At 40.1% G+C, this 15,582-nt stretch overlaps 1 protein-coding gene across 1 annotated transcript in view; it reads left to right on the forward strand.

The window, feature by feature from the left end:
* Positions 1-735: 735 nt before the first annotated feature.
* znrf2b (zinc and ring finger 2b) overlaps positions 736-15,582 on the forward strand; it is a 63,105-nt gene continuing 48,258 nt past the window's right edge. The window contains exon 1 of the mRNA XM_055013470.1: positions 736-1,679. Coding sequence (XP_054869445.1) covers positions 1,259-1,679 — 421 coding nt within the window. The 5' untranslated portion in view covers positions 736-1,258. The remainder of the gene's footprint in view (positions 1,680-15,582) is intronic.

Consider the following 15,582-nt stretch of genomic DNA (forward strand, 5'->3'; position numbering starts at 1 on the left):
TTTCCGTATGAGACCCGCTGTGTTTGAGCCTGTGGCAAAAAGCACCACACACACCACAAAAAAAGAGAAAAGACAAGATACGGAAGCTGAAAATAAACCATCACAAAAGTGACATTTCAGCCAGAAAAGATTAATATCAGGCAAGACGACAATAACACAAACTGATCAGTTGCTGAATTATTGTGTGTGTGTGTGTGTGTGTGTGTGTGTGTGTGTGTGTGTGTGTGTGTGTGTGTGTGGGTGTGTGTGTGTGTGTGTGTGTGTGTTAGTTTAATTTTGTTTTGTAATTTAAATCAATTATCCTAGTGTTTATGGTAAAAGTACAGACTAAATAATGAACCAATAAAAACTGTAAACACAACATGCAGTTCTTTGTTCTTTTATAAAGTTCCAAAGCTCCTCCTCTCTTATAAGAAATTTTGGGAAACAGGCCTTGCTCAGTTAATTAATGTTGATCAGTATTAGTATCTACGCCATTCATTAGTCCACTAGAAATTCATCTTAGAATAAATCGACACCATAAACTACAATCTCCAATATAAATATTAACACTCTAAAACAGTTCTTAAGAAAAACACAAAATCACATCGAACGCGGGATTCATTGCAGGGCTGTGGTATAAATTGCTTTAGATTTAATTATGTGAAGGCTTTAAGGAGAGAATTCAAAACGCCGCAATGGTTTTATTTTGAAACTCCGGAGCGGCGTTTCCCGTGAGCACAGTTAGCTTGACACGTAGCCGCACCGAGTCTCCTTGCTGCCGCTGATAAAACGGTCCAGTGCAGGACTTTCTCCTCCATCACTTCCTTCATTTGAGCAATGTGTTGTCAGGCAGGGAGGTGTGAGGAGCGCGGCTCTCCACTCCGCCTCGCTGCTCCGGAGTCATGGCGGAGCGGACACTGAGGAGGAAGCAGCGGCCGGAGCTCAGCGGCTCCCCAGAAGCGGCTCAGGCGAGGAAAGGATCCACGTTACCTGCAGCACGACCGCGACTACTGACGGAGTACAATGGTGACGGCGTCTAAACTTTTCCACACGTCTTCAGCTCTTGTCACGGATGGCCGGGTTAACTTTTCACTGACTGGCATTCTCCTGATCTGGATGGGATCGTAGCGACGCAGAGTTTGTTCTGCTTTTTCTCTTCTTGCAGGACGTCTGTCCGGTAAAGCCGTCTACCTCGGGCGGAAATCTGGCGCACTGTCCCGCAGTGGCTCGGAGAGCGCCTCTTTAATATTTCAAAGCCGAATCAGTTGAGCTTAACATGGGGGCAAAGCAGAGCAGCCCGACTGCTAATCCAGCTGCTAACGGACGGACCAGAGCCTACTCCGGCTCGGACCTGCCCTCCAGCACGTCCAGCAGTAACGGCAGCAACATAGCCAGGACTACCGCCGGGGGGGTGAGGTACCACGCGTACGGTGCGTCCGGAGCCTCCGGAGCCACGTCCAGCACCAGCCAGCAGTTGGGAGCCAGGGCCAGGTCTGTGGGGGGCTCCGGGGGCTCCGGTCCCAGACCCCAGTCTGGCATCAACATTCCGAACAGCAGCGGAGCCTACAGCTCCCCGGAGTCCGGCGGGAGCAGCCCGGAGGAGGCGGCGGACAGGGAGCGATCCGGCGGAGGGCAGGAGCGTCGGCGGCTGCTGATAGGATCATTACCAGCACACCTCTCTCCTCATCTGTTCGGAGGTAAGAGAGCACAGCCCGAGTGTTGACACACACAGATCAGCTGCTCACTGAACTGTAGAGACTCTGGAGTGTTTACAGAAGGATGGAGCCGTGTAAACCACACAGTTAGATCCACTAAACACCACATCCAGTCATTAATTCATGAGATCTAAGAGATTTATCGCTGTGTTCATTAAGTCGCCCTCATTCTGTTGAATTAGCTGCCAGAGGATGGGTCCACATGTAAACACATATCTGATAAATTAAATAAAACACCTTCAAACCTTGAAACATGTTAGAGAAACACACAGGTTTGACCAAGAAGATTCTAATCAGATCACAAAACTAAAGTATATGTTTCACATGTTTAGATTATGGTTCTGAGTCTACTGTCAGATGGAAGTCGTTTTGGATAAAAGCATCTGCTAAATGAAGTTGTAGAATTGTAGATGAGTCATTTTCACTCGTGAATTTGAACTGTCTGTGAATTTTGCATGAGTTTGCTTTTCCAAAGCCATTTTGCACAAATTTTTATCCAGAAATAACTGATCATGTCACTTGTCATTTGTAAAACCAAATAATTCTGCTCATTGACTGCTACTATCTGCAGTTATACTCTCATTTCAAACATTGGGGGATTGGGACAAAAAATTTGGACTAAATAAGCAAACTGTAAACCCCACATTAGATTCCTTTATGGATTTTTTGGACAGTTAATCGACCACTAATTAATGAATTATCAGTCATTGAAGTGCTCGTTGCAACCATACTTCAGAGTATAATTTGAAAATTGCCTATTTTCAAAACTTTTCACAGACACAGTAGGGTTGCTGATTGTCAGCACTGATAGACAGTAGTTATATTCACATCATATCAGTGCAGGGATAAATACACATCAAGTTAAAAAGGGAGCGTCAAAAAGAGGCTTCTTTTTTACTGACTGACATTTCAGTCCCACTGGGATCTTGTTTAGATCTGACCTGAGCAGTACTGATCCAAGGAAACCGTAGGAGATGCTAGACAGCTAGCTAGACATCGTTATCTGGAAAACAAGTGTCCATAGTGAGCCCAACACTTGTTAATTCAATTCAGTTCCGTTGTATTTATGCAGTGCCAATTACAGTTCAGATTGTCTCAAGACGCTTTACAGAACCCATATGCCTGAACCTCCAGGCATATGTTAGAGTCTTATTGTAGAGAAAATAGTGACAAAATGTCAAACATTTTCAGACAGCATCTCAAATGTGGCTACTTTTCTTTCATAAATCACAGAAAACTGATCACTGATGTCATCTTTTCTTCACAAATGTCACATACATTTTTTGATGCTATAGACTAAACATTCAGTAAATTCATCAGAAAAAAACATCTTGCAGATTAATTACAGATGAAAATAAATTAATTGACATTTATTACACAGCGTGCTGGGTAAATAATGAAGACCAAGTCATCCTTATGCTAAAGGACCATTTCATATGGCCATTAAATAGGCATTAAGCTGCTTTCAGTGAGGCATTAAATTATCTTTAAGGTGGTTTGAGTGAGCATAATAATAATAATAATAATAATAGTAATACAAAGAATATTCATGGTGTCTGGTCAACACCTGACCCATGCCCAGCCAGCCGTGGCTTTAAAAGCAGCTGTGTTAATGGAACTCACACAAGCGGTGGTGGAGATGCTGGCTGGTGGGTGAGCAATGCCTGCTGGCTTTAATGACAGTCCTGTGTGAGGATGACTCATTTGAGCCAAACGTTAAGATAAACAGCGTGAGCCTCCATGTGAATGTTGATTTCATTGATCTGCCATGACAGCTGTGGTGACTGAAGCCATCTGATCACTGGACATTCACTTCCTTCACATCCTGAGATCGATCGGGTGGCTCTACTTTGATGCCACCGCGTTGCGTTCAGCAGCATCCATAGATCAGCTAAAGCTCCCAGCAGCACATGAAGAGGTTATCCAGTCAGGAGGCAGCACTGATTTTCAGTTTCCAATCATCAGTGTAGGTGAGGAGTGTTTTTCCCCCCCACATGTTGATTGATAGTTTGGGTTTTTTCTTTGCCCTGGACTTCCTTGTAAAACTGATTCATGTGGTGGAGCAGATCATCCAGCAGGACATCACAAAACGTGTCTGCTTTTATCTGCTCACAGAGGAAAGACAGAAACGCTCAAAGTCCATTTGAAGAAGGAAAAGGATTTATTTGAGATGCATTTTCCTCTCCTGGACAGTGGACATTGGCAGACGTGGTGTAGCTGCAATTTTCAGTAGAATATACTGTGGAATAATTAGCACATGCTGGTTTGCTTACAGGCTGCACAGTGGCGTAGTGGTTAGCACTTTCGCCTTGCAGCAAGAAGGTCCCTGGTTCGCGTCCCGGCTTTCCCGGGATCTTTCTGCATGGAGTTTGCATGTTCTCCCTGTGCATGCGTGGGTTTTCTCCGGGTACTCCGGCTTCCTCCCACAGTCCAAAAATATGCTGAGGTTAATTGATCATTCTAAATTGCCCGTAGGTGTGAATGTGAGAGTGATTGTTTGTCTATATATGTAGCCCTGCGACAGACTGGTGACCTGTCTAGGGTGTCCCCTGCCTTCGCCCGAGTCAGCTGGGATAGACTCCAGCCCCCGCCGCGACCCTAGTGAGGATTAAGCGGTGTATAGATAATGGATGGATGGATGGTTTGCTTACACGTGTGAGCCTGTGGATAGATTTCCATTTAGCACCTGTTTATGCAGGAGAGGTTGTAGCAAATGAGATATCAGCACATAAAATGACTTTTTACTTGTAACACCTTTTACTGACCATATGAAGAGCTGGGCCAGCTGGTGTTGGTCTTTTCAACCAGCTGATTTTGAAGAGGTAGAACATACATACTTTCCAAGTCTGGCATCAACAGGTGAGCGTAAGAATGCCACCAGTTCCTGAGGAACGTTATCTGCCTAGACATTATGTTGTCTTGCTGCGTCTACCCCCTTATACTGTAATTTTTACCTTTGGTTTGACTTACCGCCTTGCCTGTCTGCACTTCTAATAAATACAGTTGATCATTAAACTAAAATGACTTGCAACTTTCCTCACAATGGTGCACAGGGTAATCCACCACTGTGGTATGTAGATGAATATGCACGGTGATTAGGCCACCTGGCCAGGATTTCCCTTGTATTCCCTTATGCAGTTAGCAAAACAGTCATGCCAGGCAGCTACTAATTTCTGTATTTACTTTCAGTCAGACTGAAAGCAACTGTTAAAATTAGGTATTTTTGGAAAGCTGCAAGTTGCTTGCAGTTTTTGTCCCAGTAGTCATTTTTTGTGTAACTCCTCATTTCTTTAACTCTCTACAGCAGAGGTAAAGACTTATAACATGACCTAGAAAGCCATTGAAGAGTTTAAATAATCAGATAATGGTATTAAGGGATTTTTTTTTTTTTACACAACCCATAAAATAAATTTTGCCTCTTATTTGATCAGATTTTTTGGAAACAATTAAGTATAAACCAACAAGTGTAGCAAGCATTTTACAGTGTTTAAAATATAGCCGTCCTATGGATAAGCTATAGAAAGGTGACATAGTTAAAAAACATACATTTGCCATCTCTGTACTGCATTTTATTGGTATTTATTGGTTTACCTTTACGACAATGCTAACTAGAAAAGCACTCAGAGAGATGATCAGAAATCACAGCAACATAGAAAGTGGCCATTTAATATAGATGTACCCACAAACAAAATTACCTTACGCTGATCACAGGCGTGTGTTATACATGTGTGCGTTATGTACCAAATCGCATGACCTAAATATGTAGCGGGCGGTGAGAATTGATGGGACTCGGAAACACCCCCACAGTTTAATCAATTGTTCCTCGTATGATTTCCCACGGATAAGTCCCGATAAGTCCTCAGGGGTGGATTGTAGTAGGATCACCATCATGTGATCGTCAGCAGGCAGCTGACGTAGTGTTCACTTGTTGTCATGGTTACAGTGACGCTGTGCTTTAACAAATCTGTGGATCCAGACTATAAGCTGCATCACTGCCAAAATCTAATCACTTGGTCCTTGTGTCATTTCTGACCTTCCCTGGAAATTTCATCCAAATCTATTGGTCTGTTTTTGAGTGATGTTGCAAACAGGCAGATAGACAGATGCAGATCGTTACATAACTCCGCCACATTCCTTGGCAGGGTAATAAATGTAAAGTGAGATAATATCAGCTTCATCAACAAACTGGTCAGACTCAGTCAGTCAGATTTTCCATCCTATGATAAAAGACACATTTTTTTATTAGTCATAGTATCACATATTAGCACATGGATAATTAGAGAGACAAAAAGCAGGTATGGGATTTTTGGACTAATATTGTAAGAAACTCCAGTGATGCTGGTCGCTCACAAAACATCTGATATGAAGTGAATATTCATTCAAAGGATCCAAGAAGCTGTTCCAACAATTGTGACAGTCAAGGATGCTGAGGTTGATAGATGGAGGATTTTTTATATGCATGAAAATAATGCACAAAATACATTGTTAACTTAAAAGTTAAAATAAGTTGTCATTGCTGTAATTGACCTTAATGCCTCCACAACACTGTTACTTTCATCATCTTCAGATAGGTAACCTTGTAGTAAATACAAAATAAACAGAGAACATCCATGAAACACCCGCATTCATGAAATATTAACCTAATAAAAGAACTGTTAGTGTTAAAAATTGTTCATGAGAGACAAGGGGCTCTGCAGAACATAGCACACTGTACCTCATCCTTTAATACTGACACATTCATTAAAAATGACAAACAAAAGTACATCATAGCTACAAGATAATCACCTTCTAACCTACAAGAATTCAGAATTTTCAGTGGCAGCAGTGAAGTTCAAGTTTTATTTTCATTTATAATTTTGACTTCCAATAATTATGAAAACCAGATAACTGAGATTAAACTGTTATTGTCTTGTGTTCTAAATTCCACTCCCCTTCACAGTGTTCACTTTCACCCGTCCTAAAAGTCCCAAACGTTCACCATCAACAACGGCTTAGATGGAGTGTAGTGGGACAGGTTAGTTTTACTACTTACTTGCGTTAGTTACTTTACTAACTGCAGATTCAGACATGTAGACTTTGTGCTTGGCTGAGGAGCTATTGGTGTGAAACTACCATCTGTGTGAGTGTGACAGAATCCTGCCTAGATGTGGCAATACCACAGTGTCTGGAGTATCCGGCTACGGCGGTTATGCTGTTTGTGACGGTGGGGATGATCGTCGTCCGTTTCATTTTGACCAATACATCTGTGATTATGAATTTTTCCACAATTGAGCAGCCGAGGTATCAAGAATTCTCCTACTGTATTAGGAAACTTTAATGAACTTCTTCTGTTTTTTTGGGCCCAGAAGTTTTCTTTGTGTCAAACACTCTGGTAGGGCTGGTAGGGGACTACAATTTGTGGATTGATCCTAAATAGTTGTATAAGAGTCTCCTGTTGTGTATTCACTGTGATCCACAATAGTCTATTCATTTCTACATATTCAACAACGGACACTTTCAAGTGCAAGTTTCACAACATCTAGAGCTTGACAAAGGTATTACATCAGACCTGTCAGTCATGTGACTGCACACCTGGAGACATTGACTATAATTAGGTGCTCTCTTTGTCTGTGAGTATTCACATCCTGATGAAGGCGTAAGCCGACACGCGTTGGTGTGCTTTTTAATGTTCCTGGCCCTCCATTAAAAATCAACATGCTGAGGTTTATTGGTGATTCTAAATTGACCGTAGGTGTGAATGTGAGTGTGATTGTTTGTCTCTATGTGTAGTCCTGTGATAGACTGTTACCTGTCCAGGTGTCCCCTGCCTTCACCATAAGTCAGCTGGGATAGACTCCAGCCTCCGTGACCCTAATGAGCGGTGTATAGATGATGGATGGATGGATCTGTCATATTCTCTTTAGTCTTTGTATTTGTTTTATTGCGTTGTTTGTGTGTTCAAGTAAGTGTATTTACTAAAACACGCCCACGTGCACGCACCAAACACACGTGGCAGATTGTGTACAGAGGTTGTTATTGTGAGTGTGAGTCAACAGTCATGGGCTTAATAATTAACTGGACTCACTAAGTTTCCTTCCTCTTTAATGGCTGCATGGATGAATCAATGGTGAACACACAAACACTCCCGTACACACATCCTAATGTGTCTGTGGGCTGTGTTAGCAGGTGGTGTGGTGTTCTCCTTGTTAACAGAGTTGGATCTTTATTTAAAGGACAGCCTGGTGAAAATAGAGCAGAGCAGCTTTGCCACATTCAATCCAACAACTAAGTGTTTGGGTTAGTTTAATCACTGTAGTGTGCTGAACACTGAAGGGACAGAAATGCAGCTAGAGGTTTCCTGCATCAAATCAAATCTACGATAAAGGCTTGGGTTTCACTGTGTGTGTCTGCATGTGTCTCTTTAAGGCAGGGAACGAGAGATGGATGTATTCATTAGCCGCTGTTAACACGGTCTTTAGCATTCCACATTCACATGAAACTGCAGTGTGTGATGTAATAGTTGTTAAATAGTATTAGTAGTAATAAATAGTTAATGAATTTAAATGATTATTTCACTCAAATTACAAAAAACAGATTCTCTTACTTATGTGTTATAGCTTACTTACACTACCATGGAAAAGTTTGGGGTCACCCAGACAATTTCATGTTTTCCATGAAAACTCACTCTTTCATTCATGTGCTAACATAACTGCACAAGGGTTTTCTAATCATCAGTGAGCCTTTCAACACCATTAGCTAACACAATGTAGCATTAGAACACAGGAGTGATGGTTGCTGGAAATGTTCCTCTGTACCTCTATGGAGATATTCCATTAAAAATCAGCTATTTCCAGCTAGAATAGTCATTTACCACATTAACAATGTCTAGACTGGATTTGTGATTTATTTAATATTATCTTCACTGGAAAAAATGGTTTTCTTTTAAAAAATAAGGACATTTCTAAGTGACCACAAACTTTTGAATGATAGTGTTTGTCTAGATAGAGATGTCTATAAAACTGAGCCATTAAGATGATTGAGATTTTTCTGCCCTGGTTTTAGTATTAAAAGACATTATGGCTACAACCAGTGACTACTGTGATAGTCTAATAACCTATCAATTATTGAAACAAATAACCGTCCATTTAAATTCTGAATGACACAGTTACTCAGTGGCTCTCTTTATTAACCTTTATATCTCTTTCCAACAGTTATGAAAAATATAGTTTTGAAGAATAGCTCAACATTAAAAAACACCTGATGCTTAGCTCAACTTTAGCCTGGTGGGCCACTAAGTTTGCAGTACAGTGGTGGAAACTCTGGGTATGTTATTGGTCCACCAGTTCTCTTGTACTGTGATCATCAGGAAACTCGTTCCACTCGCAGCATTTGTCCCCAGACTGTGAGGACATTGTCTGTGCATTTATATAATCATATTGGTTAGAGACACACTTCACCCCCGGAAACAGTACTACCTACGTGTGAGAGCATTCTGAGTCACCCAAAAACAAATAATGACGCCAGAAACTAATTGACGGGTAAATTCGTTGATAAATTGGTCATTAATTTGAGTCAACTTTGTCAGTTGTTGTTTGCGCTGCTGAAATGAATGCAACTGGATAGGTCGTGTAGCCAAGAAAAATAATTTGCTAATGCAGCTGTAAGTGCATCCACCACACATTAGGATTATTTATAAGTGATAAGGCTCACATTGTAATCAGAACTCAGCCCAATAAGTTGCTGTGACTTCCTGCAGTCAACAACTAAGTGGAACATTTTGCAACTAAAGAGGTGTTCTGACCCCTGAGTGGGGAAAAAACTTGATATAGCAGTAAAGACACAACATCAATATAGTTAATGGTTATTGGAAAGACCACCACCAGTAACACACTTTGTTTCATATTTCATGATTTTAGATTCCCATAGCTTTATAAAGACTTTGTTCACCTTGAAAATGAGCATGCTTTACGGTTGAGTTGAAAGTTTGAGCTACTAAAGAGCGTTGAAAGAAAGGTGTGTATTAGAACCTGAAAGAAGGAGAAGTCTGGAGTGTATCTTTGCTTAGGGAACAAAAGGTAGAAGATGTTTTGGACTCAGTGGGCAGTGGTGCTGTCTGGAGTTGAGGGCCACAATGATTGCCAGAAGAACAAATGCCAAAGGCGCTCTGAAGAAAACTGTTGATAAAAAGCTTTCAACTCACAAATGTAGTGGTGTTTTTTTTTTTTTTAAACACTATTGTTACTACTGTAGAACTTTCCATCAGGAAGCTCCTGAATAACGTTGTGGTGTGCATTATTTGTTATTTGTACTTACGTAGTCGACGTTACTGTTTATGATTTGAGGGCGTAACTTTAAGTTGTTTACATTAAGCACTCTCGAGACTGGTACGCTTGTCGGTGAGTACTGGGTTCTGGCGTTGATGTTTGTCGATTTGTGACTGTCAGCGGGATAATTATTTAATGTCACCGTTTGGTGTTTTGTGTTTTCCAGGTTTAAAACCTACCACTGCCTACTGCTAATTCTGACTAGAAAAGGGGGTTAAGTTTGGATGACTGCAAAGTTATAGCTGGAGCTAACGAGTAGCCTACTGTATGCCTCTATTGATGTGCAGTTCTAAATAAAATGTGTTGAGTTGTGCCCGCCGTACTGGTCTTAAAACCCTTCCAGAAGGGAGTTTATCAAGCTACGATAGATAGTTTAATGAAAATCTGGACAACTACGAAGAAGCACACATATAAGGTAGATTAAGTCATTTATTAAAGTCCTGGTGTTTCTAACTTTTCCCCAAGTTGAAAGTTTGTCCTATGGAACCGCTTGTGTTTATTGCAGCAGAGGCGAAGTAGCTGAAGGAACTATATAAAATTCCCTCATCAGTTCCAGCTTATCCTGGGATTCTAATAGGATGTATCTTGAGGTAGTTTTGCCATTTTATGCCACAGTTCTGTCTTTATATTATCTAATAAATGAATAGCACAGAAACTTACTTCCTCTTCATCAGCAGCCTCATGTAAGTTTCCATGTGCAGAGTTGATGTCATCAAAACTCTGCAATAACAAAGAAAATGCTGTTCTGTACTAAACCTGTAAGTCAGTACCTTCATATTACCGTGAGAATAAACCAGACACACATCTTTGGCATTGCGTTTGGGTTTGGGCATTGGACCAGTGAGATAACACTTCCACCACCAGGTCAAGGTCTAAATTACTCTCTAAAATTTCCATCTGGTATACTGCTATTGAAAAACACATACCTCTCTCCTCAGATAGAAATGTTGAAAAACAGTGGTTTTTGCCATTTTCGGCATAATGACACCAGTATGATCATTGCACTGAAAAAAAAGAATGAATTTCACAGGGTATTAGATAATATTATCTTAGAGTTAATACTTCATGGCTGACTAAAACAAATCTTGATTGAAAGCCTCCATCAGCGTGTCGAAACACATTGTAAACATAGACGTTGGACTATGATATAACATGACATAAATTACAGATTTTACTCCATTTTTGTAGATGTAATGTAAAAAGTAGTTTCCTTGGTTACTTGGAGGTTCTTTGTGTTGGTTGAACATTTACATTTCTTTGTGAAATTTCCTTGGATTTGTATTTTAGGTGGCTGTTCTGATTACATTTTTGAAGTCTCTCTTCAGTTGCTGGCATAACCCCTAAAAACTCAACTCTGTGTGTCAAAAGCACATACACTACTGTTCTAAAGTTTGGGGTCATCCAGACAGTTTCATGTTCTCCATGAAAACTCACACTTTTATTCATGTGCTAACATAATTGCTCAAGGGTTTTCTACTCATCAATGAGCCTTTCAACACCATTAGCTAACACAATGTAGCATTAGAACACAGGAGTGATGGTTGCTGGAAATGTTCCTCTGTACCTCTATGGAGATATTCCATTAAAAATCAGCTGTTTCCAGCTACAATAGTCATTTACCACATTAACAATGTCTACACTGGATTCATCATTCATTTAATATCATTTTCATTGGAAAAAAAAAGGTTTTCTTTCAAAAATAAGGACATTTCTAGGTGACCCCAAACTTTCGAGTGGTTGTATGTTTAGGTTTTCTCTCCATAGAATACTCTCTTCTTATTTTAAAATGGCTTACGTATTTACAAAATGGCTTTTAATTGTATGCTGTTGTTAGCTCTGTGCGCTCCTTGCTCTCTCCACTAATGGAAGCTTGAGTTTTTAAACTAACTTATAACTATGCTCAAACACAGCAAAAGTGCTCTACATTACACAATGTAATATTGGAACTATTCAGCCATTCTAAACAAGAATAATAATACAGAAAGCCCCAAGTTGACAGGATTGGTTCATTAGATTTGTAATGTAAAAAAATTCTGGAAGTTGGTATCTTTGTTTTTTTGAACAAAATAGATTTTACAGAAGAGGTTTTAAAAATCATCTGGCCTCCTAGATAATGTGCATTCACCTCCCGTCTATCAGCACACCTGGCACTGATTTGTGTCATGTTTGTAGGCTTCTTGCTGAAATGTGTAGGTATCATCCATGTGATATTAAATATTTATTGTATGTATTACAACATCAAATTTAAGAAGATTCAAACATGCAAGCCCTGCAGCAGAACTTCCAGATAACCCTACCAGCATGCTGAATCATGTACACACACAAACACCAGGCCCTCAGGCTGCTACAGAAATATCTGGACTCTAGATGTCTTCAAATCCCAGAATCAAACCTTATTATAGACTTCCTAGAAACTCTTGGAGAATCTACACACTGAACGTGAGCTTTGTGTCCTGCAGACAGTGTGTACAGAAGATAATGTCATAGTCCATAATGTTTGAGCTGCCTGTAGAATTCCCATCCCTGCATGTAAGCTGAAAGCTCATAATGGAAATGCTTCCCTGTTGTCAGTGTGTGATTTGAATGAATGAGTTTGATAACAAGCTCCACAGCTCGGTTTTACCAAATAGTCACATTTCTCAATTCTAACACAATTTTTGACTTTATACATGTGCTCATAGTGAACTGTGCCAAGGCTGAGAAATTGGGTTTAAGGACCTTTGAGGGACTGTTTATGTAAGCAATCAAAGATTTTCCATCCCCAACTCATCTGTTCTGCTGCTGCTTCCTGTTTCCTTGCAAAAAGTAATTATGGCAGGTCAAAGGTCTTAAATGTTGCACAGGGTTGGAGATTGTCAGAAGCATATTCTCAACATGTCTCCTTAGAATAAAAGGAACTTTGGCTGTAATCGTTTGAAATATGTATTTTATTTACAACAAACTCTTGGCTACTGGGCACACAGTATACTGTACATTTGTGTGGCTGCAGAGATCCAGTCACACCTTAGCAGTGTTGTTATTGTGCTCTGATTATTCTGTGTTTTTGGAAAGTTAAGTGGCAAAGGCACAAGATATTAGTCAGCTCTCCGGACATTACACTCTATATCTAACAAGCCGATATTTATGTTACTTCCTGAGTACAGTCATATTACCATAATAATGACACATTCATTCTTTCTATTTTTTTGACCCCGCAACTATTATGGATACAAAAACAACAAAAATGTCAGACTCCTACCAGCAAATGCTACTGAAAGGACTGGTATGATTGAAACGTACAGACCTTCAAATTCTATGTATTACTTGTTCTGACTTGCAGCACTTTAATGTGAGGCTACAAACCTGCCATTATATCATGCTTTCTGCATTTCTCTCCTTAAGCACTCAGTTTTTTTTTTTTTGTGATTTTGTAGCAATGGGTGTAGTAGCAAAGGTGGACACAGCACCACCAGTAATCCCTGTCTCTTTACCTCATTGGTGATCAGCAGAATTGCAGTGAAAAAAAAAGTAACAATAGCCCCAAAGCTTTGAAAAACATGAAAGAGATGTCTATAAAACTGACAGTACACCTCTACCTACATCCAAGGTCAGTTTTTAATGTTCATATGAGGGACTTTTTAATCCAGGGAGGTTTCATATGTAACCTCCCTACAACCTAGAAAACACATGGGTCATGTGGTAATCTGCCGATGGGGGTCAGAAGAGAAATATGCACATACAGCAGCACACGATTTTGAAGCAGACCTGGTGGCAATAACATGGTTTGCTCATACTTCAGGTGAGCATTTCCACGGCCTCCAGACTAGCGTTTTCAGTGGTACCACTAGTGTGAACAACTTTCTCAGCAGGTCACACATCCCACATTGTCACAGGCTAAATACATCACTCAGTGAACATCTTCCTATCGATAGACACTGCCGTTTAACAATGTTCCCTAAACGCCCCGCATTGCAGACTGCTGGAGCTGCTGCTTGGTTGCTGTGGTGCTGAGACAGGCGTGTGACCAAAAGTGATTTTGAAAAGAGTAAACTAGGGTGTTCTAATGTCAGATCTGTCCCAGATGAAACCAAATGATGTTTTTCTACTTGCCCTCTTTTCTATGAGCAGTATACATAGGTGCACTTTGCATTTCACAAGAAGACCACATTTTTAAGAACAAATATAACAGCACACCAAAGTTACAAAAGTACTACTTTCCACCACTATGGTTAACAAAGTAGATGTGTGTACTGATTAAAGCAACACCAATACAGCTTCATGATCATCATGCCCTCACACAATGTGACCACCTGAAATTTGAAGTCACACTTTCAAAAAAAAGGTTGCAAATGCTCTAGTTTGGAGACCTGATTCTGCATTCGAGCAATTGGGTACTATCTTTGAATGTAGTAAGCAGTTCCTATACTACATCCATTCTTTGTACTTTGACTAGAAGCAATGGTTATTTGGTGGTGACATTTGATTCCCAAGTGCTTTAGGCGTATTTCCTACTGCCAAGCGAATATGAAGGAAACTCTTGAAATGCTGCAAAAAATAAAAGAAAATGCAAATTAGGCTTGCATCTATTAATTGCTTTGGTGTGAATAAACTAGGCTGTGTAGTGTTGTCAAATGTAGCAGTATAGCTTACACTATGCATAGCTGTAATAAACGGCATAGAAGAAGCTGGAAACAAAACCGCTTGTTTGCCAGCTGCTAAATACCCTTGAAGTAGAAGACACAAATGAAACTTTGGTCCATATATCAAAGAAAATAGAGAGATATCTTCAGGAACTGTTTTCATTTGCAATTATTTTTTATGTCACAAAAGCTAAGAATAAAGCAGTTGGTCAGTCATGTGAGGTAAATGTTCACTACAACAGTACATATTCTAAATAGGTGTTTTCATCTCATACTATGCACATTAACTCCTAGTTGATGAAGTCAAAACCCACCTCAATTTTAAAAGTGGAGAAAAATCTTAGATTTAAGATCTCTGCAAGATATTGTTAGAAACCAAATCACTGTTAAAAATAGATGCAACCTGTCAGGATCTCAAGTGTCTTTCTGAGAGGATTACTAAACATGCAACAAGGCCACAGGAGACGTGAACAATGTGGGAAAATTGGACCTACTGGGCAAAGCAGTCCGAGCTACGCAAACTTACAGGCTATAATGATGTAGAACTGAACAACATAGCAAGTTGAAGAAAAAAGTCATGTGCTCAGGGAGGTTGTTTGCTGTATAAAAAATAATAAAAATGTGAAATAGTGTATTATGTCAATTATGTAGTTTTCTGGTCTTGGAAAGTTGCAATACTGTTGCTCCAAAAGAACGCTACTGGTATTTGACCCCAGGAAATATGGAAAATAGGAACACTTGAGATGAACCCGCTTACTGTCTCACTTAAAGACACCTGGAGGATTTATGTGTAAAGTGGCCGTAAAGTTGCACAGTTTTATGGAAACAACCCCTCTGATTCGTGCCCCCATACAGGTGTTTCCAGTTGCGTCTTTAAGACCTCTATCCAGGCTTAAGCTGATGTCACCAGACTCTTTACATGAATAGAGGTGATAAAGGTGTCATTTCTTTTACTGTTACAGG

This window comes from Amphiprion ocellaris, chromosome 9 (assembly GCF_022539595.1).
Source record: "Amphiprion ocellaris isolate individual 3 ecotype Okinawa chromosome 9, ASM2253959v1, whole genome shotgun sequence".
In the NCBI taxonomy this organism is placed as follows: domain Eukaryota; kingdom Metazoa; phylum Chordata; class Actinopteri; family Pomacentridae; genus Amphiprion; species Amphiprion ocellaris.